At 48.9% G+C, this 26,353-nt stretch overlaps 1 protein-coding gene across 1 annotated transcript in view; it reads right to left on the bottom strand.

Moving 5' to 3' along the window:
- Positions 1-26,353, bottom strand: part of LOC139255771 (coiled-coil domain-containing protein 170-like) — a 132,177-nt gene that overhangs the window by 49,198 nt on the left and 56,626 nt on the right. Inside the window, exons 8-9 of the mRNA XM_070873983.1 lie at positions 17,466-17,783; positions 12,296-12,496 (exon numbers count right to left, since the gene is read on the bottom strand). Of these exons, the coding sequence (XP_070730084.1) occupies positions 12,296-12,496; positions 17,466-17,783 (519 nt within the window). The remainder of the gene's footprint in view (positions 1-12,295; positions 12,497-17,465; positions 17,784-26,353) is intronic.

Below are 26,353 nucleotides of genomic sequence, written 5' to 3'. Positions count from 1 at the left end.
TACCGCAAGGTTCTGTGCTGGGGCCCCAGCTGTTTACATTGTACATTAATGATTTGGACGAGGGGATTAAATGTAGTATCTCCAAATTTGCGGATGACACTAAGTTGGGTGGCAGTGTGAGCTGCGAGGAGGATGCTATGAGGCTGCAGAGTGACTTGGATAGGTTAGGTGAGTGGGCAAATGCATGGCAGATGAAGTATAATGTGGATAAATGTGAGGTTATCTACTTTGGTGGTAAAAACAGAGAGACAGACTATTATCTGAATGGATTAGGAAAAGGGGAGGTGCAACGAGACCTGGGTGTCATGGTACATCAGTCATTGAAGGTTGGCATGCAGGTACAGCAGGCGGTTAAGAAAGCAAATGGCATGTTGGCCTTCATAACGAGGGGATTTGAGTACAGGGGCAGGGAGGTGTTGCTACAGTTGTACAGGGCCTTGGTGAGGCCACACCTGGAGTATTGTGTACAGTTTTGGTCTCGTAACTTGAGGAAGGACATTCTTGCTATTGAGGGAGTGCAGCGAAGGTTCACCAGACTGATTCCCGGGATGGCGGGATTGACATATCAAGAAAGATTGGATCAACTGGGCTTGTATTCACTGGAGTTCAGAAGAATGAGAGGGGACCTCATAGAAACATTTAAAATTCTGACGGGTTTAGACAGGTTAGATGCAGGAAGAATGTTCCCAATGTTGGGAAAGTCCAGAACCAGGGGTCACAGTCTAAGGATAAGGGGTAAGCCATTTAGGACCGAGATGAGAAGAAACTTCTTCACCCAGAGAGTGGTGAACCTGTGGAATTCTCTACCACAGAAAGTTGTTGAGGCCAATTCACTAAATATATTCAAAAAGGAGTTAGATGTAGTCCTTACTACTAGGGGGATCAAGGGGTATGGAGAGAAAGCAGGAATGGGGTACTGAAGTTGCATGTTCAGCCATGAACTCATTGAATGGCGGTGCAGGCTCGAAGGGCCAAATGGCCTGTTCCTGCACCTATTTTCTATGTTACTCATGTCACCCATCCTGCTCCCTCCTCTGCTGCTAACCATTTAACTGTTCTCTTACCTGACAATGCAGAAGAAGATTCAGATGAGGATGAGCCTGAAGAGAACTTCTTCCAATCCAACCCTCCAGACCAAGAACATGGGGGTGATGGGGAGGGGATGGAGCTAAATGAAGCTCCCACTGTTGTACTGACTTTGGAGGAGGTGCCGCTCATGGAGGTGACAGCCCCTTCCGTGACTCGTGGTTTGAGTGTTGGTGGGACATTTCATGGTTTCACACCGTCCCAGGCTGTGGGTCCCAGTGATGGGGTACAGCGAGACACACCCAGGGCCCCACTGTCCCAGGCTGTGGGTCCCAGTGATGGGGTACAGCGAGACACACCCAGGGCCCCACTGTCCCAGGCTGTGGGTCCCAGTGATGGGGTACAGTGAGGCACACCCAGGGCCCCACCGTCCCAGGCTGTGGGTCCCAGTGATGGGGTACAGTGAGGCACACCCAGGGCCCCACCGTCCCAGGCTGTAGGTCCCAGTGATGGGGTACAGTGAGGCACACCCAGGGTCCCACAGTCCCAGGCTGCAGGTCCCAGTGATGGGGTACAGCGAGGCACACCCAGGGCCCCACCGTCCCAGGCTGTGGGTCCCAGTGATGGGGTACAGTGAGGCACACCCAGGGCCCCACCGTCCCAGGCTGCAGGTTCCAGTGCTGGGGTACAGTGAGGCACACCCAGGGCCCCACCGTCCCAGGCTGCAGGTTCCAGTGCTGGGGTACAGCGAGGCACACCCAGGGCCCCACCGTCCCAGGCTGTGGGTCCCAGTGATGGGGTACAGCGAGGCACACCCAGGGCCCCACTGTCCCAGGCTGTGGATCTCAGTGCTGGGGTGCAGCGAGGCACACCCGTGGGGAGGGGGGGAAGGAGCTCGACCACGTTCTCCTGAGGTGCAGGATGTAACAGATGTGGTTCAGATGATGTCATTGAGTACGGAGAGCATTGACCTTACCCGATCCCTCCTGGACACCATCAGTGGGGTGAGTGATTGAGGTAGCGGGACTGTCGGGAGAAGTAACAGCAATGGCAATGGAAACGATGTCCGGGACTATCAGTGAAGGAATCGTGGCCATGATGGAGGGAATGTCAGAGGTAGTGCAAACCACGTCACTGGCCATGAGGGAGGGAATGTTGCAGGGTGCTGAGACACTGTCAGGGTGCATGAGGGTTGGCATGTCTGAGTTAGCTGCTGCATTAAGGGAACACGCCCAGACCCACCGCCCATTGACAGAATCAACTGCCACTCCCACTGCAATCTATTGTGTATGTAAGCACTCTGTTAATGACTCCACGAGGCAGGGTATGGTACTTGAACTGTACAGACTGTAATCCTTTAGTGCCGCTCCTAGAGTGAGGACACCAAGAGGTGAGCTCCCTTTTATACTGGATTACCTGCAGTGTACAGGTGGCCTTAGGTCTCCAGCAGCAGCACCCTCTGGTGTACAGGTATGGTATATACAGGGTGAAGGTACATTCAGGTCTCGTGTTACAGTACATCATTGACCTGCATACATAACAACACACCCCCTAAGCCTTTCCCAAGTCCTTATTGCCATGACATGTGGAGGTGATCAGTAGTAGACTGTGGGAGGTTGTGATGAGGGTTGTGTGGGTACCAGGTGTGATCCATGTTCTCATGGCTGCCCTCACACATTCCCCCCTCTCACACAAAGACCATGTGGGTGTCACTGTTGGAGGATCCCTCAGTGGTGGAGCCAGTGCAATGGGCACAGTACATACACTGTAGAGTGGGTGGGTGGTGGTGTTTGGTGGTGTGGGCTCCTTGTCCTCCATTGGTGGTGGAAGTCTGATCATCCCAGGGTCCGCCGGGAAAGCTGGAGGGTACTGGCCCTGCTGGCCAGAGGGTGTAGGGCCAATCTGGGGCAGGTTGCCAGTGGTGACCATGCTGCCCATTGGCCGCTGTCCCTGCAATGGGTCTGCTCCCACTGGATGTGTGTGAGCCCTTCGTGGGGCATCACATTTGTCCCAAAAGTCCAGGCTACATGGTCAGGTAGCCCGCTGAACCTGGGGGTCTCCCAAGGGGGGGTTTCCTCTGGCATTGACATTATATCTGTAGAACCCGCTGTCATTTAACATTCTACCTTTAGCATGCATGACACATTGGCTCCGATCGCAACCAGTCGACTCGACATTGTTATCTCTCTTCACATTTTCACATTTTGCACTTACAAACACTTTCTTGTCTATTGGTGTCTCCAGACAGGGTTACATTTATCACATTAGCATTTCTGGCATCACTGTTCAACGGTACAAGCTTGTTACTGACATCACGGCTACGGTGATCCTTTTCTCCTCAGGTTCTGCCTTGGACACCGGGAATCTCCCTTTTACACCGGTCTTCTTCCCTCGGAGTCCTGCCACGGCCCGGAAGGTGAGGTCTGGTCGTTCCGTTTGGATCACCTCACCGTGGTGTTGTGCAGTCTGTGTCGTCGTCATGCAGTCGAGCTGGACGGTCGGATTTCTAGGTGCTGCGATGGATCCACGTTTTGGGGCCGCGTAGGATGTCGATCGCTGGGGGCCCGTAGGCCGGAGGCGCTCTGACCGATTTGGTCCTTGCTTCATCCAACCCCTTCCCAGCAGCGTTGGACCATCAGCGGCAACGATCCACAAGGAAAGCCTGTGCATCGGGCCACCATGGGATATCTGGACGTCTATGCTGCCAGCGACTGGGATGGTGCCTTTTGTGTAGGTGAGCAGCTTTGCCTGGATTGAGGACAGTTTTGGTCGTTCGGCGGGATTGTTCCAGAGTTTTTCGAAGGTCATCTGACTCATCAGCGACTGGCTCGCCCCCGTGTCGATCTCCATCGAAACTGGAACCCCGCTGATGTCCACTTCCATCTTCCACGGGGAACTCTCGGTGGAGCAGGTATATATTCCGTACTCTTCTTCCAGGAGCTGAGCAGCTTCATCTTCATCAGTGTCGGGGCCCAGGTGATCGGCCCACTCTTCAGCGACTCGGTGAGTAAAACTCTTTCTACACGTTCGCTGAAGGTGATCTTTCACGTTGCAGCCTTTGCAGGTATAGTCTTTGTATCGGTACTGGTGGGCCCTGTGGTTTCCTCCACAGCGCCAGCACGGGGCTAGCTGGTTGGCCCCATGTGGCGGACCCAGGGTTACGGGACTCGGGGCAGCATTCTTGCCTCTGAAAGTCGCCATTCTGTTCACTGTGCTCACCGGGTTAGAGTCCTGGGTGTGGGTCATCATTCATTTGGGGTCGCTCAGCGAAATCATGAAGGCCTGGCTCACTTTGATTGCCTTCTGCAGGGTGACCATAGTATCCGCAGAGAGCAGTTTATGGAGGAGGCCCTCGTGGCTGATTCCAATAACGATGATGTCCCTCAGTGCCTCGGTGAGGTGGTCGGCCAAAATCGCACGGTGCAGCCAACCTTCTTAGATCTGCAACATACTTAGCAATTTCTTGGCCGCCGGTGAGTGTAAAACCGGTGTCTGGCTGTGAGGATGCTTAAACTTGGGTAGAAATTGCTCTTGTATTAAAGTTACGAGCTCCGCATAGGTCTTGGTTGTTGTCTTCACTGGGGCTAGCAGGTCCCTGACGAGGCCGTGGACAGTGGGCCCACAACTGCTGAGCAGGATGGCCCTGCGCTTGTCCGCCAGTGAGATCGGTGAGTCCCCAGCCAGGTCGTCCGCAAAGGCATCTCAATCTTCCCCATCAGTGAATTGTTGGAAGTTGCTTAGATTAGACATGTTGTGCGTGGTAATTCGTAACCTCGTCGCCAGTTACTGTGTATGTAAGCACTCTGTTAATGACTCCACGAGGCAGGGGTATGACACTTGAACTGTACAGACTGTAGTCCTTTATTGCAGCTCCTAGAGTGAGGACACCAAGAGGTGAGCTCCCTTTTATACTGGGTTACCTGCAGTGTACAGGTGGCCCTTAGGTCTCCAGCAGCAGCACCCTCTGGTGTACAGGTATGGTATATACAGGGTGAAGGTACATTCAGGTCTAGTGTTACAGCGCATCATTGACCTGCATACATTACACAATCCCCACATCAGCCTCTGAAGAGCTCAAACCTGGGCCCTCCAACTTGTCGCCTGACGCTGACGCCCTCCACCCTCAAGAGGTGCGCAGTGCCCGAGATGTTAGAAAGAATAAGCTTGGTACCAAGCCCAGAAACACTGTGCCACCGCCTGCGGGCAGGGGTGGTGGAGTGTCCAAGATCAAGCGCAGTGGGCGTTCTGAGAATAAAGTGATGAGAGATTGGTGCAGCCTTTCTTTGCTGCTGTTGTTGTTATTATTATTGTTGCTGTTGTAACTATTCTCAAATTAAAAGTTTTTGTAAGTTATGTAAATTTACATGTTTTTAAAGAGTGATATTAAAGTAAAGTTTGATACCAGAATAATGTTATTAAAGTTAAGTTAAGTACATTGTAAAATTTTGATTAAAGTATATTTTACATTAAAACTGAATCATGTTCCATTAACACAACACAACATTATGGAACAGCTCCAAACAGCAAACATGGTCCATGTGGAATAGTTGTCGCTGAGCCCTCAGACATCAGTAAAGTGTTCACAGATGAGCTGCTGGTGCAAGGCTCAAGCAATTGTTAAAGGAGCACGATGGACTGCCCTCCTCTGCCGTCGTGCTCAGGCCTCAGGCACTTCCTCATCCTCATCCTCGTCATCATCCTCCTCCTCCTCCTCCTGCTCATCACCTGCATCTTCCACATCATTATCACCAGCCACTCTCACCGCAGGTGGGTCTTCCACTACCAGCTGCTGCTGCCTCCTGATGGCTAAGTTATGCAGCATGCAGCACACAACAGCGAACTGACCGACAATCTCAGGGGAGTTCAGCAAGTAGCCTCCGGAACGGTCCACGCATCGGAAACACTGTTTCAATATGCCAATGGTCCTCTCAATGCTGCTGCGTATCGCAATGTGCGACATGTTGTATTCCCGGTCAGCTTCTGTCCGGGTTACGCGTCGGGGCGTCATGAGCCAGGTGGCGAGGCCGTACCCTTTGTCTCCCAGTAGCCAGCTCTGTCCTTCTGGCTGCTGCTGAAACATGGCAGATATAACGCTCTCGCGTAGGATGAATGCATCATGGGTGCTCCCAGGGTATCTTGCATCGACTGACATGATGCGATGCATGTCGTCACACACGAGCTGAACATTGATGGAGTGGAAGCCTTTTCTGTTCCTGTACATCTCGGAATCCTGCAAAGGTGCTCGCAAGGCGATGTGGGTACAATCAATGCAGCCCTGTACCTTTGGGAAGCCAGCAATCCTGGAGAAGCCCACAGCCCTGTCAAGGATTGCTTGGGCGGTCATGGGGAAACTTGATGAAGTCATTCCTACACATGTACAGTGCAGCCGTGACCTGGCGAATGGAGACATGTGTTGCATGTTGAGAGATGGCGCACACATCCCCAGTTGTAGCTTGAAACGATCCGGAGGCATAGACTGAAAGTGCAGCTGTAAACTTCAGTTCAACTGACAAAGCAATCCTCCTGATGCTTCTCGGCTGCAGGTCTGCTTTCACCAACTCAAAGGTCTCGCTTACAACTTCTTTGCGGAAACGCAGCCTTCTGACACAGTCTGCATCACTCAGGTGCAGGTACGAATGCCTGTCTCGATATACCCGAGGTGGGTAAGGCCTCCTGCCCAACACCCTACGGGCTCTGATGTTCCTGACGCGATGACGTCTAATCAATTGTCTCCTACGGAGCACCATGATGCAAAAAGCTCGCACAAGGTATGGCATTGTCAGTATTGCCCCCATACTTAAAGTTAACCTTTGAAAGAAGCTCAAAACGGCAGGAAAGCAGGCAGCACAGGTTCGCAGTTCTCTCTCTCCCCAAGGTCTGTATGGATGGACCACACACAAAGGTCTTGTGGCTTCTCTCTCGCCCACCGCCTCACCGGGCTCCAAGCCTTCTGATCGGCACCTCGCTCTCTCTCTCTCCTCCCCCGTCCTCCCCCCACGGCTTGTTTTGTAGCTGAATCCCGAGCTGCTGTGTCCGGGCGCGAGGCCGATTCTGCCGGCCAAACCTACCGCCCTCCAGCCCTGCTTCAAGACGTTTGCTGGCGGCGTGTGAGTGAGTAAAAAAAAATGAGGAAACTTCTGAAATCCAACAAATTTACACTTCTACGATGACAGGTTAAAAAAAAGTTGAACTTTATTATTGATTTTGACACTGTTCTTGACTCCCTCCAAAATCTTCGCTTTAAGAACAATGGCACCTTTCAGTGTTGATTTGTGAATGTGCACTGGTTCCTTAACTCGCCAGAAGGTTTTTCGGGAGTGGCCAGATACCCCAACCTGAGAGAAAAAATCTTTGGCCAAACTGCGAATAATTGAAAGAACCGGCGCAGACATGAGGGAAAAAAACTGCTCTCGAAAAATCGTAACTAAGTCAGTTACACAGCACGGATCGCAGCGGGAAACTTGGAAAAAATAAATACGCCAAAATAGAGTGCGCGCCAAAAAAACTGCGCCAATGACCGGGGAAAATTGAGCCCATTGACTGCAATCCACCATCAACAGATCCCTTTTCAACTCACTAAAATTAGCCCTCCTCCAGTTGAGTATTTTCATGCTTGATTGTTCCTTATCCCTTTCCATAACTATTCTAAACTTGATGATATTATGATCACTGTAGGAAACGCAGTAGTGAATTGGCACGTATTACAGCACGGGGTTAGATACAGAGTAAAGCTCCCCCTACACTGTCCCATCAAACACTCCCAGGGCAGGTACAGCACGGGGTTAGATACAGAGTAAAGCTCCCCCTACACTGTCCCATCAAACACTCCCAGGGCAGGTACAGCACGGGTTAGATACAGAGTAAAGCTCCCTCTACACTGTCCCATCAAACACTCCCAGGACAGGTACAGGGGGTTAGATACAGAGTAAAGCTCCCTCTACACTGTCCCATCAAACACTCCCAGGGCAGGTACCGCACGGATTAGATACAGAGTAAAGCTCCCCCCACACTGTCCCATCAAACACTCCCAGGGCAGGTACAGGGGGTTAGATACAGAGTAAAGCTCCCTCTACACTGTCCCATCAAACACTCCCAGGGCAGGTACAGCACGGGGTTAGATACAGAGTAAAGCTCCCCCTACACTGTCCCATCAAACACTCCCAGGGCAGGTACAGCACGGGGTTAGATACAGAGTAAAGCTCCCTCTACACTGTCCCATCAAACACTCACAGGGCAGGTACAGCACGGGGTCAGATACAGAGTAAAGCTTCCTCGACACTGTCCCATCAAACACTCCTAGGGCAGGTACAGCACGGGGTTAGATACAGAGTAAAGCTTCCTCTACACTGTCCCATCAAACACTCCCAGGGCAGGTACAGCACGGGGTTAGATACAGAGTAAAGCTTCCTCTACACTGTCCCATCAAACACTCCTAGGGCAGGTACAGCACGGGGTTAGATACAGAGTAAAGCTCCCTCTACACTGTCCCATCAAACACTCCCAGGGCAGGTACAGGGGGTTAGATACAGAGTAAAGCTCCCTCTACACTGTCCCATCAAACACTCCCAGGGCAGGTACCGCACGGATTAGATACAGAGTAAAGCTCCCTCTACACTGTCCCATCAAACACTCCCAGGGCAGGTACAGTACAGGGTTAGATACAGAGTAAAGCTCCCTCTATACTGTCTCATTATTTTGGATTCAAATCCCACTTCAGAGACTTGAGCACATAGGCTGTCGCTCCAGTGCAGTACTGAGGCTCCGCTGTACTCTCGGAGGTGCCCTCATTTGGATGAGACATTAAACCGAGGCCCGTCTGCCCTCTCAGGTAGATATGAAAGATCACATGGCCACTGTTATAATATATGCACCTGCGAGTATGCTCACAGGTTTCCACCGGTACGCTCGCGGCCTTCCGCGAGAGATGGGCGCCAGAGGGACTGGAGTGCATCATCACCCCCGGCAACCAAATTCTAATTTGATTTTATATGTTTAAAGTTTAATTTGTTTAATTGCCGGGTTCTAGTGTCTCCCCCCCCCCCTTTAATCAGGGGGCACTTGATTTAATGTTTATTTATTGTTCTCTCAACAAAAAGAGTTGTAGAGCAGTTAATACATCCGAGCCAGGGTGTCCCTGGAGATGGAGCACGCGGCCTTCTGCGAGAGATGGGCGCCGGAGGGACTGGAGCGCATCAGCACCCCCGGCAACCAAATTTTAATGTGATTAAGGGTTTTCGTTACAGTTTTTGTTGTGTGTGTATAATACAAGTATACTCCCTGTACACTCAATGTACAGTTACATAAGACTACTGAGTGTACCTTCACACTGTATACACGATACCTGTACCACCAGGGGGTGCAACTGGTGGAGACCTCGGGCTCACCTGTACCCGACAGGTAACCAGGTATAAAAGGGAGCTCACCTTACTGTCCCCTCACTCAGGAGCTGTAATAAATGGACAAAGGTCACCGCAGTTCAAGGGGTCATTACTGGAGTGTTTACAGTCACAACGGTTTTAAATTGTTAATTTGTGGGTTCTAGTGCCAAAAAGTAGGGGAGGGGGCACTTGATTTAAAGTTTCTACCAAAATAGTTGTAGAGCTGTTGAGTTGTGAGTGGCTTAGCCAGTCACGTGATGTTCACAAGACTCAATAAAACCCCAGCCAGTTGGGTTCGGGGGATCCACGATGGGGCAGGTGGTTTTGAGCCTGGTGGATGAACTGGTAATGTGTCGTGTGATTGTTAAACCTTTTGCTAATAAACCAATTAGTTCTTCACAGCAATGTGTTGCTATGAATTCTTAAGCAAATCCATTACAACTATGCTCCCGTGTCCTGGGGCCATACTTATCCCTCAACCAATATGACTAAAAACAGATTAGTTGGTCATTATTGGATTGCTGTGGGTCGGGCCTTAATGTTGTGTTTGCCAATGTATCAGCGACTGTGTTACCAAATGTCTGTGCTTTGAGGTGCACGAGAAGCGCTTTGAGGTGCCCTGGAGTCTGTAAGGCGCTATCTAAACGCACCTCACTGCGGATGCCGCAAATCTGACATAAAAGGAGAAAATACTGGCGAGGTTCAGCTGCTCAGGCAGCATCCTACATAAATGCATGTTCTTTCTCATACTTTATCAAATCCAGCAAAGTGCAGAATTCAGACTCTGCGGAAGCCCCTTAGGATCTCCCCGCAAACATCCGAAAGGGCATTCTTTGTCCCACTTCAGTCCACTGCCTTTCACAAGCCGCCTTGATTATCTATCGCTTGCATTCAATGGGCTGTTTGACGAAAAGCAATTAACAGATAAATAGGTTGAGCGTGACATCAGAGCAAGTGGATTAGCTTATTTTTAATAAACAGGATTTCAGGTTGATATTCCTGGAATTGCTTTAAGGAGAAAAACACTGCTTATTGCACGCAGAGGCAGGCAGCAGAGCCTGTGCCACGGAGCCAATGCGAGTATCGTGACAGCAATTAGCTAATTAGATATGTTTGCCTGAGGATCAAGTTCGCAGTCTGCACCAGAATGAAGTTTCCCCAACTCGCCCAGCATTCACGCAATCGTACCGTACAGAAAGCAGCCATTTGGCCCTTTGAACGAGCGATACAATTTAGTCCCACTTTCCAATTTAAAGATTAGCAGCGTTCCCGCGCTGTGCCTGCAGGCTCCGTGTACAGCGATAAATAAGCCAGCTAACAGGTCGAAGAAGGCACTGTCAGACATTTCTTTTTTAAACTTGGAAATATATCGGCCGTTCCTTCATCGTCGCTGGGTCAAAATCCTGGAACTCCCTCCCTGTGGGAGCACCTTCACCACACGGACTGCAGCGGTTCAAGAAGGCGGCTCGAGGGGCGATTAGGGATGGGCAATAAATGCCGGCCTTGCCAGCGACGCCCACATCCCAGGAACAAATACAAAAAGGAGGAGGCCATTCAGCCCATCGTGCCTGATCCAGCTCTTTGAAAGAGCTCTGCGATTAGTCCCCATTCTTTCCCCAAGGCCCTGCACATTTTCCCCAGTTCAAGTCTTTGTTAACAGGGAAGAATATCATTTCAGTGGGCAGTTCATGGAAGGGGGCTGTGTCCTCAGATCCACGTTGAGAAGGGAGTCTCTACCACACTTATACAAGCTACTCTCCTTCACAACTCCTTTTTCAAGGTGGAGTCCGACCATTAATCCCGTTCTTAGCAAAGTGTCCCTTCATGGGCCAACATGTCATTTTTCAACTGGCCACCAGGAGCCGCACTTCAGCAGCCTGTGACCTTTGCGTCAATTTTGCCATGGCTCAGTGGACTGCACTCTCTCGCATCGGAGTCAGAAGGTAGTGGGTTCAAGTCCCGCTCCAGAGATTTGAACAGAAAAGTCTAGGCTGACATTCCACTGCAGTACTGAGAGAATGCCGCACTGTCGGAGGGGCAGTACTGAGGGAGCACTGCACTGTCAGAGGGGCAGTACTGAGGGAGCACTGCACTGTCAGAGGGGCAGTACTGAGGGAGTGCCGCACTGTCGGAGGGGCAGTACTGAGAGAATGCCGCACTGTCGGAGGGGCAGTACTGAGAGAGAGCTGCACTGTCGGAGGGGCAGTACTGAGGGAGTGCCGCACTGTCGGAGGGGCAGTACTGAGAGAATGCCGCACTGTCGGAGGGGCAGTACTGAGGGAGCACTGCACTGTCGGAGGGGTAGTACTGAGGGAGTGCTGCACTGTCGGAGGGGTAGTACTGAGGGAGTGCTGCACTGTCGGAGGGGCAGTACTGAGAGAGAGCTGCACTGTCGGAGGGGCAGTACTGAGGGAGTGCTGCACTGTCGGAGGGGTAGTACTGAGGGAGCACTGCACTGTCGGAGGGGCAGTACTGAGGGAGTGCTGCACTGTCGGAGGGGTAGTACTGAGAGAGAGCTGCACTGTCAGAGGGGCAGTACTGAGAGAATGTCACACTGTCGGAGGGGCAGTACTGAGGGAGTGCCGCACTGTCGGAGGGGCAGTACTGAGGGAGCACTGCACTGTCGGAGGGGCAGTACTGAGAGAGAGCTGCACTGTCGGAGGGGCAGTACTGAGAGAGAGCCGCACTGTCGGAGGGGCGGTACTGAGGGAGTGCCGCACTGTCAGAGGGACAGTACTGAGGGAGCCATTGTTCATAGGTTTATATGTAACCTTCAGGGCTGCTGACCCAGGGCCGTGCGGCTCTTTGTCGGCCGGCGCGGACACGATGGCCTCCTCCTACGCTGTAAATTTCCATGTTTCTATATTTGCAAAAGCCTCACACAAACGTACCTTCTGCCTCTCGAACTGCCGCCCACCCTTCAGTAGATCCTCGGCAGCGAGCTGCCCTTCGAGGTGCCTGAGTGCCTCTTCCTGATCCTTCAGCCGTTCCTCCGCCCGCCGTGAGCGGCCCAGCGTCTCGCGGTACAGTTCGTTCCGACGCTCCAGCTGCTCGTTTAACTTGACGATCTGTTCCTCGAGCTCGCTCGCTGTCTAGCATACAACAACAACAACAACTCGCATTTGTATAGTGCCTTTCACGTGGCAAAACCATCCCAAGGTGCTTCACAGGAGCAGAAGTCAGACAGAATTTCACAGCGAGCCACATTATATTAGGAGATATTGGAAACAGAAACAGTGAGTGGGCAAAAACTTGGCAGATGGAATATAATGTTGGAAAGTGTGAGGTCATGCACTTTGGCAGAAAAAAATCAAAGAGCAAGTTATTATTGAAATGGAGAAAGATTGCAAAGTGCCGCAGTACAGCGGGACCTGGGGGTACTTGTACATGAAACACAAAAGGATAGTATGCAGGTACAGCAAGTGATCAGGAAGGCCAATCCCCTCTAAACCTCCCCCCAATTACTTTAAATCTATGCCCCCTGGTTGTTGACCTCTCTGCTAAGGGAAACGGGCCCTTCCTATCCACTCTATCTAGGTCCCTCATAATTTTATACACCTCAATAAGGTCTCCCCTCAGCCTCCTCTGTTCCAAAGAAAACAACCCCAGCCTATCCAATCTGTCCTCATAGCTAAAATTCTCCAGTTCTGGCAACATCCTCGTAAATCTCCTCTGTACCCTCTCCAGTGCAATCACATCCTTCCTGTAATGTGGTGACCAGAACTGCACGCAGTACTCCAGCTGTGGCCTAACCAGTGTTTTATACAATTCTAGTGTAACCTCCCTGCTCTTGTATTCTATGCCTCGACTAATAAAGGCAAGCATTCCGTATGCCTTCTTAACCACCTTATCCACCTGGCCTGCTACTTTCAGGGATCTGTGGACCTTCACTCCAAGGTCTCTTTGTTCCTCTACATTTCTCAGTATCCTACCATTTAATGTGTATAACCTTGCCTTGTTAGCCCTCACCAAATGCATTACCTCACACTTCTCCGGATTGAATTCCATTTACCACTGTTCTGCCCACCTGACCAGTACATTGATATTTTCCTGCAGTCCACAGTTTTCTTCTTCATTATCAACCACACAGCCGATTTCAGTATCATCTGCAAACTTCTTAATCATACCCCCAACATTCGAATCTAAATCATTGACGTATACAACAGGGACTTTGGGCTGGAATTTTGGTGCATTGCTGCTTCTGTTTTCACCCCAGAGGCCTCGCCGAGACATTGGGTGTGGGGTTTGTGTTACCGCCCGGGACAGGCGAGCCGGTGTGCAACGCCCCCTAGCTGCGACACCGGCTCGAAATTTGAAACTCGCCGATCCGTAGCGCCCCGCAACACCCCCTGGTGGGACGGCCTGGGAAAGAGGGCGGTCCGAACTGTTGGGGCCGCAGTGAGGGAAAGGGAACGTCGACCTCAGGTAAGTGCGATTGTGTTTTATTTTTTTATTTTGGCGATTCATGGCGGTGTGGCGGCAGGAAATTATTGGGTGGGGTTTCTTTCAGATATTTTTCTTATTCACAGAAGCCGGCTGTTTAGCTCCGGGTTTTAATTGGCTCAGCCGGCCTAGCACCCTAAGAGCGGTGTGGAACGCCTCCCTTAGCACTCAGGGCCCAGCTGGTGATTTTTGCGGCTGGAGGCGCAAACCATTTCCCGCCGCAAAATTTAACGGCCCGCCCGGGTTAACACCGCAACAGAGCCACGACCGAATTTCCAGCCCTTAGTACTGAGCTCTGCGGAACCCACTGGATACCGCCTTCCAGTCACGGGAACATCCATCAACCATTACCCTTTGCTTCCTGCCTCTGGACCCAACTTGCCACTTTGCCCTGGATCCCATGGGCTTTTACTTTCGTGACCAGTCTGCCATGTGGGACCTTATCAAAAGCTTTGCTAAAATCCATATACACTACATCGTACACACTGCCCTCATCGACCCTCCTGGTTACTCCCCCCAAAAATTGGGGTATATGCCGGGCCATGAGATTACAGATTGTGGTGGGATACAATTCTGCTGCTGCTGATGGCCCTCAGCACCTCATGGATGCCCAGTTTTGAGCTGCTAGATCTGTTCTGAATCTATCCCATTTAGCAAGGTGTCCTCAGTGTGAAGATGGAACTTTGTCTCCACAATGACTGTGCGGTGGCCACTGCTACCAATACTGTCATGGACAGATGCACCTGCGACAGGTAGATTGAGGACGAGGTCAAGTAGGTTTTTCCCTGGTGTTGGTTCTCTCACCACCTGCCGCAGGCCCAGTCTGGCAGCTATGTTCTTCAGGACTCGGCCAGCTCGGTCAGTAGTGGTCCTACCGAGCCACTCTTGGTGATGGACATTGAAGTCCCCCACCCAGAGTACATTCTGTGCCCTTGCTACTCTCAGTGCTTCTTCCAAGTGGTGTTCAACATGGCAGAGTACTGATTCATCAGCTGAGGGAGGGCGGGAGGTGGTAATCAGCAGGAGGCTTCCTTGCCCATGCTGGACCTGAAGCCTTGAGACTTCATGGGGTCCAGAGTCAATGTTGAGGACCCCCAGGGACACTCCCTCCCGACTGTATACCACTGTGCTGCCACCCACACCTTGGGACAGGACATTCCCAGGGATGGTGATGGAGGAGTCTGGGACATTGGCTGAAAGGTTTGATTCTGTGAGTATGACTATGTCAGGCTGTTGCTTGACCAGTCTGTGGGGCAGCTTTACCAATTCTGGCACAAGGCCCCAGATGTTGGTGAGGGGGACTTTGCCGGGTCGACTGGGCTGGGTGTGCCATTGTCGTGTCCGTAGTCAGTGCCGAGGTCAATGCCGGGTGGTCCGTCTGGTTTTATTCTCGGAGTGGTTTGTTACAACTGAGTGTCTCACTGGGCCATTTCAGAGGGCAGTGAAGAGTTAACCACATTGCTATGGGTCTGGAGTCACATATCGGCCAGACCGGGTAAGGGCGCAGATTTCCTTCCCTGAAGGGACATTAATGAATCAGATGGGTTTTTACGACAATCCAGAAGTTTCATGGTCACCATTATTGACACTGGCTTTTTATTACAGATTTATTTAATTAACTGAACCCCTCGATTAGATCCCAGCCTGTAACTCACTCCCGGGTATCTGTTATTCTATATATAAACCCCCGAACCCCTCGATTAGATCCCAGCCTGTAACTCACTCCCGGGTATCTGTTATTCTATATATAAACCCCCCGAACCCCTCGATTGGATCCCAGCCTGTAACTCACTCCCAGGTATCTGTTATTCTATATATAAACCCCCCGAACCCCTCGATTAGATCCCAGCCTGTAACTCACTCCCGGGTATCTGTTATTCTATATATAAACCCCCCGAACCCCTCGATTAGATCCCAGCCTGTAACTCACTCCCGAGTATCTGTTATTCTATATATAAACCCCCCGAACCCCTCGATTAGACCCCAGCCTGTAACTCACTCCCGGGTATCTGTTATTCTATATATAAACCCCCGAACCCCTCGATTAGACCCCAGCCTGTAACTCACTCCCGGGTATCTGTTATTCTATATATAAACCCCCGAACCCCTCGATTAGATTCCAGCCTGTAACTCACTAACTAATGAAAGTATTAGTTTGATTGTTAATCCCACATTATAATTTTTTGGATGATGTTAGACGCAGGAGGAGACTGTGAATCACTCAATACTAATTCTGCTGCCTTTGTAGGAAAGGTTGATTGCCGTTTTGGTGCTGCACCGTTTCCTTGGTTACGGATCAATCTGCCTCTTGCTGTTATTAACCGCAGTTAAACATACAACACTTTTAGATCTTTGTAAGACTTTCTAACCAGTCTAAAACTGGAACCCCACGGAGGGATATACTTACATCGGAGGCTGTTCAGGGAAGGTTCACTCGGTTGATTCTGGAGATGAGGGGGTTGACTTATGAGGAAAGGTTGAGTAGGTTGGGCCTCTCTCTACTCATTGGAATTCAGAAGAATGAGAGGTGATCTTATCGAAACGTGTAAGATAATGAGGGAGCTCGACAAGGTGGATGCAGGGAGGGTGTTTCTACTGATAGGGGAGACTAGAACTAGGGGACATAGACTTAGAATAATGGCCCGGCCATTTAAAACTTAGATGAGGAGGAATTTCTTCTCTCAGAGGGTTGTGAATCTGTGGAATTCTCTGCCCCAGAGAGTTGTGGAAGCTGGGGCATTGAATATATTTAAGACGGAGATAGACAGATTTTTGAGCGATAAGGAAGTAAAGGGTTATGGGGAGTGGATCAGCCATGATCGCATTAAATGGCGGAGCAGGCTCGAGGGGCCGAATGGCCTACTCCTGCTGCTATTTCTCATGTTCACTAAGAAGAAACTATTCCCAGTGGCAGGTGGTTTGTGTACTGGGGGCCACAGATTTACGATAATTGGCAAAAGGAGCGGAGGCGAAATGAGGAAACGTTTTTACGCAGCGAGTTTCTGTGATCGGGAACGCGCTGCCTGAAAGGGCGTTAAAGCAGATTCAACAGTAACTTTCAAAAGAGAATTGGATAAATACTTCACAAGAAAATAAGAAATAGGAGCAGGAGCAGGCCATACGGCCCCTCGAGCCTACTCCACCATTCAATAAGAGCATGGCTGACCCGACCATGGACTCAGTTCCACTTCCCCGCCCACTCCCCATAACCCCTTATCACCTTATCGTTTAAGAAACTGTCTATTTCTGTCTTAAATATATTCAATGACCCAGCCTCCACAGCTCTCTGAGGCAGCGAATTCCACAGATTTACGACCCTCTGAGAGAAGAAATTCCTCCTCATCTCAGTTTTAAATGGGCGGCCCCTTATTCTAAGATCATGCCCTCTAGTTCTAGTCTCCCCCATCAGTGGAAACTCGAAGGGGAAAAAATTGCTGGGCTATGGGGAAAGAGCGGGGGGAGTGGGCCGAATTGGATCACTCTACCAAAGAACTGGCACAGACACGATGGGCTGAATGGCCTCGACCTGTGCTGTATCATTCTATGATTCTATATATTACGGAGAGTTGCCGATCCTGTTTACCCGGGAGCCATTTACATTGACCTCTTGGTACTCACCGCTATTCGGGTCCGCTCATTCCCGCAGATTTCCCTCACTTTACTTTTGATCGCTTCCTCGGTGGCGGGTACGCTGATAAATCCGTTGCTCAGCCAAGTGGCCAACTGGTCGAGGAAGCTCTGGTGCAACACACTGGCGGCTCTGGTTTGGTAGGCGCTGGTGCGCAGACTGTCGTCCATTTCGCTCACTTGCTTCTCGTTGAGGGCCTGTGCCTGGCAGGCAGTGCCCAAAGCCCGCTGGCTATCCTTCAGCCTCTGACAGAGAAGCTCGTTCTCCTGGTCCACCCTCTTCTTCAGAAGCAAAGCTTCATCCTTCTCCTAGGCCAAAGGAATTAAGAATAAGCATCAGCCGTGGCTCCGTGGGTAGCTCGCGCGCCTCGGAGTCAGACGCTTGTGGGGTCAAATTCCTCTCCCTACACTTCAATACATAGAAACATAGAAAATAGGTGCAGGAGTAGGCCATTCGGCCCTTCGAGCCTGCACCGCCATTCAATGAGTTCATGGCTGATCATTCCCTCAGTACCCCTTTCCTGCTTTCTCTCCATACCCCTTGATCCCTTTAGCCGTAAGGGCCATATCTAACTCCCTCTTGAATATATCCAATGAACTGGCATCAACAACTCTCTGTGGCAGGGAATTCCACAGGTTAACAACTCTCTGAGTGAAGAAGTTTCTCCTCATCTCGGTCCTAAATGGCTTATCCCTTATTCTTAGACTGTGACCCCTGGTTCTGGACTTCCCCAACATCGGGAACATTCTTCCCGCATCTAACCTGTCCAGTCCCGTCAGAATTTTATATGTTTCTATGAGATCCCCTCTCATTCTTCTAAACTCCAGTGAATACAGGCCCAGTTGAACCAGTCTCTTCTCATATGTCAGTCCTGCCATCCCAGGAATCAGTCTGGTGAACCTTCGCTGCACTCCCTCAATAGCAAGAACGTCCTTCCTCAGATTAGGAGACCAAAACTGAACACAATGTTCCAGGTGAGGCCTCACCAAGGCCTTGTACAACTGCAGCAAGACCTCCCTGCTCCTATACGCAAATCCCCTGCTGCACCTGCATGCCAACTTTCAATGACTGATGTACCATGACACCCAGGTCTCGTTGCACTTCCCCTTTTCCTAATCTGCCGTCATTCAGATAATATTCTGCCTTCATGTTTTTGTCACCAAAGTGGATAACCTCACATTTATCCACATTATCCTGCATCTGCCATGCATTTGCCCACTCACCTAACCTGTCCAAGTCAACCTGCAGCCTCTTAGCATTCTCCTCACAGCTTAGTGTCATCAGCAAACTTGGAGATATTACTCTCAATTTCTTCATCTAAATCATTGATGTATATTGTAAATAGCTGGGGTCCCAGCACTGAGCCCTGCAGCACCCCACTAGTCACTGCCTGCCATTCTGAAAAGGACCCGTTTATCCCGACTCTCTGCTTCCTGTCTGCCAACCAGTTCTCTATCCACGTCAATACATTACCCCCAATACCATGTGCTTTAATTTTGCACACCAATCTCTTGCATGGGACCTTGTCAAAAGCCTTTTGAAAGTCCAAATACACCACATCCACTGGTTCTCCCTTGTCCACTCTACTAGTTGCATCCTCAAAACATTTGAGAAGATTTGCCAAGCATGATTTCTCTTTCATAAATCCATGCTGACTTGGACCGATCCTGTCACTGCTTTCCAAATGCGCTGCTATTTCATCCTTAATAATTGATTCCAACATTTTCCCCACTACTGACGTCAGGCTAACCGGTCTATAATTACCTGTTTTCTCTTTCCCTCCTTTTTTAAAAAGTGGTGTTACATTAGCTACCCTCCAGTCAATAGGAACTGATCCAGAGTCGACAGACTGTTGGAAAATGATCACCAATGCATCCACTATTTCTAGGGCCACTTCCTTAAGTACTCTGGGATGCAGACTATCAGGCCCCGGGGATTTATCAATCCCATCAATTTCCCAAACACAATTTCCTGACTAATAAGGATTTCCTTCAGTTCCTCCTTCTCATTAGACCCTCGGTCCCCTAGTATTTCCAGAAGGTTATTTGTGTCTTCCTTAATGAAGACAGAACCAAAGTATTTGTTCAATTGGTCTGCCATTTCTTTGCTCCCCATTATAAGTACCTAGCCCAGTGCGATATCCTCAGTACCACCTCACAAACACACAGGCTCTAAGATGGCTGATAACTTCAGGAATCTGTCAGGTGCCTGTTCCCTCTTTATGGTTGTAAACAGCAATGGTTGCATTACCACAGCAGTCCACTAAGTGGAGCAGTAGTCCACTAGGTGGATCTATATATTACACTTCTCCCTCCTTAATGAAGAAGTAATTATAACAAACAATCATCATCCGACATGGTAATATATAACAAAAGATATGGACTTATTTTGCCATATTTACAAATAAAATTTAACCACTGGTTTTCTGTTTCGAAGAAACATAAAAACATAGAAAATAGATGCAGGAGTAGGCCATTCGGCCCTTCGAGCCTGCACCACCATTCAATATGATCATGGCTGATCATTCACCTCCGTACCCTTTTCCTGCTTTCTCACCATACCTCTTGATCCCTTTAGCCGTAAGGGCCATATCTAACTCCCTCTTGAATATATCCAATGAACTGGCATCAACAACTCTCTGCGGCAGGGAATTCCACAGGTTAACAACTCTCTGAGTGAAGAAGTTTCTCCTCATCTCAGTCCTAAATGGACTACCCCTTATCCTGAGACTGTGTCCTCTGGTTCTGGACTTCCCCAACATCGGGAACATTCTTCCTGCATCTAACCTGTCCAGTCCCGTCAGAATTTTATATGTTTCTATGAGATGCCCCCTCATCCTTCTAAACTCCAGTGAATACAAGCCCAGTCGATCCAGTCTCTCCTCATATGTCAGTCCTGCCATCCCGGGAATCAGTCTGGTGAACCATCGCTGCACTCCCTCAATAGCAAGAACGTCCTTCCTCAGATTAGGAGACCAATACTGAACACAATATTCCAGGTGAGGCCTCACCAAGGCCCTATACAACTGCAGTAAGACCTCCCTGCTCCTATACTCAAATCCCCCAGCTATGAAGGCCAACATACCATTTGCCTTCTTCACCGCCTGCTGTACCTGCATGCCAGCTTTCAATGATTGATGTAACAAGACACCCAGGTCTCGTTGCCACTCCCCTTTTCCTAATCTGCCGCCATTCAGATGATATTCTGCCTTTGTGTTTTTGCCACCAAAGTGGATAACCTCACATTTATCCACATTATACTGCATCTGCCATGCATTTACCCACTCACTTAACCTGTCCAAGTCACCCTGCAGCCTCTTAGCATCCTCCTCACAGCTCACACCGCCACCCAGCTTAGTGTCATCTGCAAACTTGGAGATATTACATTCAATTCCTTCACCTAAATCATTAATGTATGTTGTAAATAGCTGGGGTCCCAGCACTGAGCCCTGTGGCACTCCACTAGTCACTGCCTGCCATTCTGAAAAAGACCCGTTTATCCCGACTCTCTGCTTCCTGTCTGCCAACCAGTTCTCTATCCACGTCAGTACATTACCACCAATACCATGTGCTTTAATTTTACACACTAATCTCTTGTGTGGGACCTTGTCAAAAGCCTTTTGAAAGTCCAAATACACCACATCCACTGGTTCTCCCTTGTCCACTCTACTAGTTACATCCTCAAAAATTCCAGAAGATTTGCCAAGCATATCATAAATCCATGCTGACTTTGATCGATCCTGTCATTACTTTCCAAATGCACTGCTATTTCATCTTTAATATGAAGAGGATACCTTCGCTCTCGAACAGATTTTTCCAAACTTGGTGTCGATCTTAGACTCATTCTAGGTTGAGCCTGAGGAGAGTTTTTCTCCAGGGGATGCCCTTGATCTACATTTGGACTCTACACAGCTTCAGACTGTTTGTCTGCCTGACTGGGACTCAGACTTAAATTCTGACTTTCTCCTGGATTTGTTTCCAGTACATTGGATGTAGGATTTGCTACTGGTATATCAAAACTATCTGATGAGTCAGAAATAATCAAATCATTCCCACCTTCAACTCCTTCCACGTCTGTAGGTAAAATATGATCAATGCGAACAAACCTAACCTGTCCATGATCAAACATCCTGACCAAATATGTGCGAGGACCACATATCTTCACCACTCTTCCTGGTAACAACCTTAACTATTTATGGAGATGGTTCTTCACTGTCACCTTCTGATGTAATTTCACGTTCGGCTCTCTTTTACTCTACCTCTATCATGATTCTCTTTAGATACGTCAAAGTGAACAAACATGGTGCTCTATGAGCAGAGGTGGGTGCGGGGTAAGTGTAAGTACTCCAAAGAGAGACGGGGAGTTGTACATCTTGGCGAGCAGGTGGGGGCAAGACCAGGAGAGGGGGCAAGAGGCAGCAGGACGGGAGCGGGGAGACAAAGTCGCCAAAAGGGAGCAAGATGGGTGGAGACGCGCCATTGTCCCAGAGAGAGAAGAAACGGGGAGCAAGGGTCAGCGGTGGAGGTGAGGCCGAAGGGAATGGCACTGTTGGAGAAACCAGGTTAGCAGGAGGACTCTCTCAGGGAGATTCTGTATCTGACGGGGAACAGGGACGGGAGATTACAGAAGAGCTCGAGAGTGAGGGGTCAGAGGGTGAAGGAGACATGGAATTGGGGAGTGGGGGGGCATCATGGGGAAAGAGAAAGGTTAGTGAGAGGCAGAAGGAGGGAGAAGGGGCAGTTATGTGGCCTAAACCTAATGTAAGAAAGAGGCTGAAACTGCCGGGGAAGGTTCAAACAGGAGATGAAAAATTGCCGGAGGCTGCAGGAGAAAGCCGGGAAGGAGCATGAGAGGAGGGAAGGGCCAGAGATTAAATGATGGGGGGATTATTGGGCACACTTCTTTTATTAGGAGTAATGATTACAGTGGTCTCGATTAATGTGAATGGACTGAGGGGGGGAGAAGAAATTGCAGCAGTTGTTGCAGTGTTTTAAAGGCACTGACCTGTTGTGTCTGCAAGAAACCTTTTGGGATGAGGAGATCCTAGAAAGAGTTTGGAAGGTTCGGAAGGGAGAAGTGTTTGGAAGTTGCGCAAATAATAACCGTAGAGGGGTGGCTGTTTTAGTGAGTTTGTCCATAAAAGAGAACATTGCATTGGTGGACAAGGTCACTGAGGGGAGATTTCTTACAGCTAAAGGTACAAATGGATGAATTGAATTGTGATCTCTTTAATATCTATACACCGAATGACCATTGCAAACGGCGTGAGTTTTTTCGGTGGTTATTCACAGAAGTGACAGGGGTGGAAAACCCTCGTATAGTGGGGGATTTTAATGTATTTATATCTCAGATGGACATTTCAGCCCAGATGACCTTTAAGGATCATAACTCCAGAGAGATGATTGTAAAAATGATGGCAAATTTAAATTTGAGAGACTTATGGAGGGATCGGAACCCCATAAAAAGGGAGTTCTCCAGAAGAGGCTGTGTGAGTGATGTTTTAAAACAGAGCCGAATAGATTTTGTGTTAATGCGGGAAGGGTTAAGTTCTGAGGTGATGGAGATTTATTATAAAAATGTATTTTTTAGTGACCACTCGGCTTTGGTTCTTAAAATTAGGAACAGCAGAGTTAAGATCGGTCCAGGGGTGTGGATGTTAAACAATCAGTACCTGAAAGAAATTGCTTTTAAAGAAGGGATTTTAAATATAATAAAGAATACTCGGAAAGAACCTTTATTCTTGAAAGAAAAAAGAGTTTGGTGGGACAATTTCAATTATGAGATAAAAGCTTTTTCCATACGTTATGGGAAAGAAAGAGCAACATCTAACCAGCATTGTGGAGAATATAAACAGAAGGTTTACAGATATCTGTAAAGCAGTTGATGGAGGGGATACGGGAGCAGAGACTAAGTGGAAGGTTTTAAAGGAAGAGTGGGAATTATGCATGGAGGCAATTCTCCATGCAAAGGTTAAAGATGCATTGGAGGGAGAAAGATGCACTCGATATTTTCTCGAGCAAGAGAAGTTGCGACAAAGGTTATCATTAATTGGAGAGTTGAAGGTTGGGGAACAGATCATTAATGAAAGTGTGGAGATTAAGGAGGCGGCTAGTAGCTTTTATCAAGAGTTATATACAAAGGAAGACATTTCCAACTTGGCGATGGAGAAGGTCAGTGCTTTTATTGACAAGGGTTTAAAGGAGGGTGAGAGAAGCATGTGTGACAAAGAAGTAGGATTAGCGGAAATAAAAATAGCAATAAGTGGAATGAAGGGAAGGAACGTGCAGGGTCTGATGGACTAAGTGCAGAATTTTATAAAGAATTTTTAGAGATTTTAAGTCCATTGGTCTTAGAGGTTTTGAAGGAGATTAAAACTGAGGGAAGCCTGGCCCCATCTATGAGGAGAGGTATCATAAGCTTAGCTTATAAAACTAAAGGGATCTGAAGAATTGGAGGCCCATCACATTATTAAATGTGGATTATAAGATCTTGGAGAGGGTTATGGCAAATTGTTTGAAGGAGGTGATGCTGCAGATAGTTTTGCCCTCTCAGTCCCATGGAGTCATAGGCCGGGACATCGCTGACTCTGTGGCCTCAATCCGAGATACGATAGAACTCATGGAAGTGAGTGGGAGGAAGCTTATGTGCTAAAGATGGATCAAGAGAAAGCCTTTGATAGAGTCTCTTGTGAGTTTTTATTGATGATTTTGGAAGCATTTGGTTTGGGGGAAATTTTCATTGAGTGGATAAGGATTTTTTATTCAAACACATTTAGCTGTGTTAAATATAATGGTTTTTTTATCCAAGTATTTTCTGATACAGAGATCAGTGAGACAGGGTTGTCCCCTGTCCCCATTGTTGTACACATTGGTAGCAGAACCATTGGGTTACATGATGCGAAAGAAACAAGGCGTGGTCGGGATTGCGGTTCCCAGTTCCGGGCAGGTGTCGGTGATACAGCAATATACAGATGACACGACCTTAACGTTGAGAGATGGGGAGTCAGTGAGGAAAGCTATGGGAGTAGTGGAGGAGTATTGTAGAGCTTCAGGAGCCAGAGTGAATTACAGGAAGTCCCAATGCCTGTTTGTGGGAAGGAGTAGGGGAGTGGTTGGAGGAAAGCCCTTTTAAGATGGTGGAGGTTTAGAAGTTCTGGGGGTGTGTATCGGGTGCAAGAAGGAATGGGATGAAGTGGATCGACTAAGTTGGGAACCGAAGGTTAGGAAAATTAAAAAGATTTTGGGAAGATGGGAAAGGAGGTGTTTGAAAGTGTAAGGAGGAGTGACAGTGGTGGCAGCTCTCCTGCTATTGAAACGATGGGACTTATTGACGGTGGAGGATATTCCTGAGTGGGCGGGAAAGTCTGTCTGTAAAGTTTTTATGGGAAGGGAAACCAGCCTTGGCTGCTTACACTACCATCATTGGACAGCGAAATCAGGGAGGATTCAATTTCCCAGATATTGATTTGAAGACAAAATCCTTTAGAATTAAATGGGTAAAGAGATTTCTTCAGAAGTCAAATACAAGTTTTTGGGAGAGTTGTTTCCAGTAGTAAATTAAGTGGGACAGGGGGACAGGGAATATTTTATATGGAGTACAACAATATGTTTTTGAAATCGATTAAACCTCTCCCTAGGTTTTATAAGGGGGTTGTAGACACTTGGGCCTAATTTTTAAAAAGTGTGCAGTTTATGCCCAAAGGTGCTGAGGAATTTTCAGAACAGCCCTTATTTTTGAACAGGTGGATCAACTTTGAAGGAGAGGTATTATTTAATCAAGCTTTTATAAAAGCTGGGGAGAAATTACAATATGCTGCAGTGCAGAGGGACCTGGGGGCCCTTGTGCATGAAACTCTTTTGGAAAAGACAACATCACCCAACAGTGCAGCACTGGAAGCATCAGCATAGATGTGCTCAAGTCTCCAGCGTGGGACTTGAACCCCTAACCTCCTGACTCAGAGGTAAGAGTGCGATCCACTGAGCCATAGCTAACAGGCCCCTTGTGCATGAATCCCAAAAAGTTAGTTTGCAGGTGCAGCAGGTAATCAGGAAGGCGAATGGAATGTTGGCCTTCATTGCGAGAGGGATGGAGTACAAAAGCAGGGAGGTCCTGCTGCAACTGTACAGGGTATTGGTGAGGCTGCACCTGGAGTACTGCGTGCAGTTTTGGTCACCTTACTTAAGGAAGGATATACTGGCTTTGGAGGGGGTACAGAGACGATTCACTAGGCTGATTCCGGAGATGAGGGGGTTACCTTATGATGATAGATTGAGTGGATTGGGTCTTTACTCGTTGGAGTTCAGAAGGATGAGGGGTGATCTTATAGAAACATTTAAAATAATGAAAGGGACAGACAAGATAGAGGCGGAGAGGTTGTTTCCACTGGTCGGGGAGACTAGAACCAGGGGGCACAGCCTCAAAATACGGGGGAGCCAATTTAAAACCGAGTTGAGAAGGAATTTCTTCTCCCAGAGGGTTGTGAATCTGTGGAATTCTCTGCCTAAGGAAGCAGTTGAGGCTAGCTCATTGAATGTATTCAAGTCACAGATAGATAGATTTTTAACCAATAAGGGAATTGAGGGTTACGGGGAGCGGGCGGGTAAGTGGAGCTGAGTCCACGGCCAGATCAGCCATGATCTTGTTGAATGGCGGAGCAGGCTCGAGGGGCTCGATGGCCTACTCCTGTTCCTAATTCTTATGTTCTTATGTTCTTATATATATGTGAACGATGTATTAAATGAGGTAACTCCAGGTTAGTTGCCGGAAGCGGTAGTGAGGGACGTGGTTTGGGAGGAGGATCAGGAGATGGAGGAAAAAGCAATTCTGATCATGTATGGGAAGATTGTGAGGGCAATGCGACAGCATTGGATGGAAGAAA

The sequence above is a fragment of the Pristiophorus japonicus genome, unplaced genomic scaffold, assembly GCF_044704955.1.
Source record: "Pristiophorus japonicus isolate sPriJap1 unplaced genomic scaffold, sPriJap1.hap1 HAP1_SCAFFOLD_626, whole genome shotgun sequence".
Taxonomy (NCBI): Eukaryota; Metazoa; Chordata; class Chondrichthyes; family Pristiophoridae; genus Pristiophorus; species Pristiophorus japonicus.
This window is presented reverse-complemented; position numbering and strand designations above follow the sequence as displayed.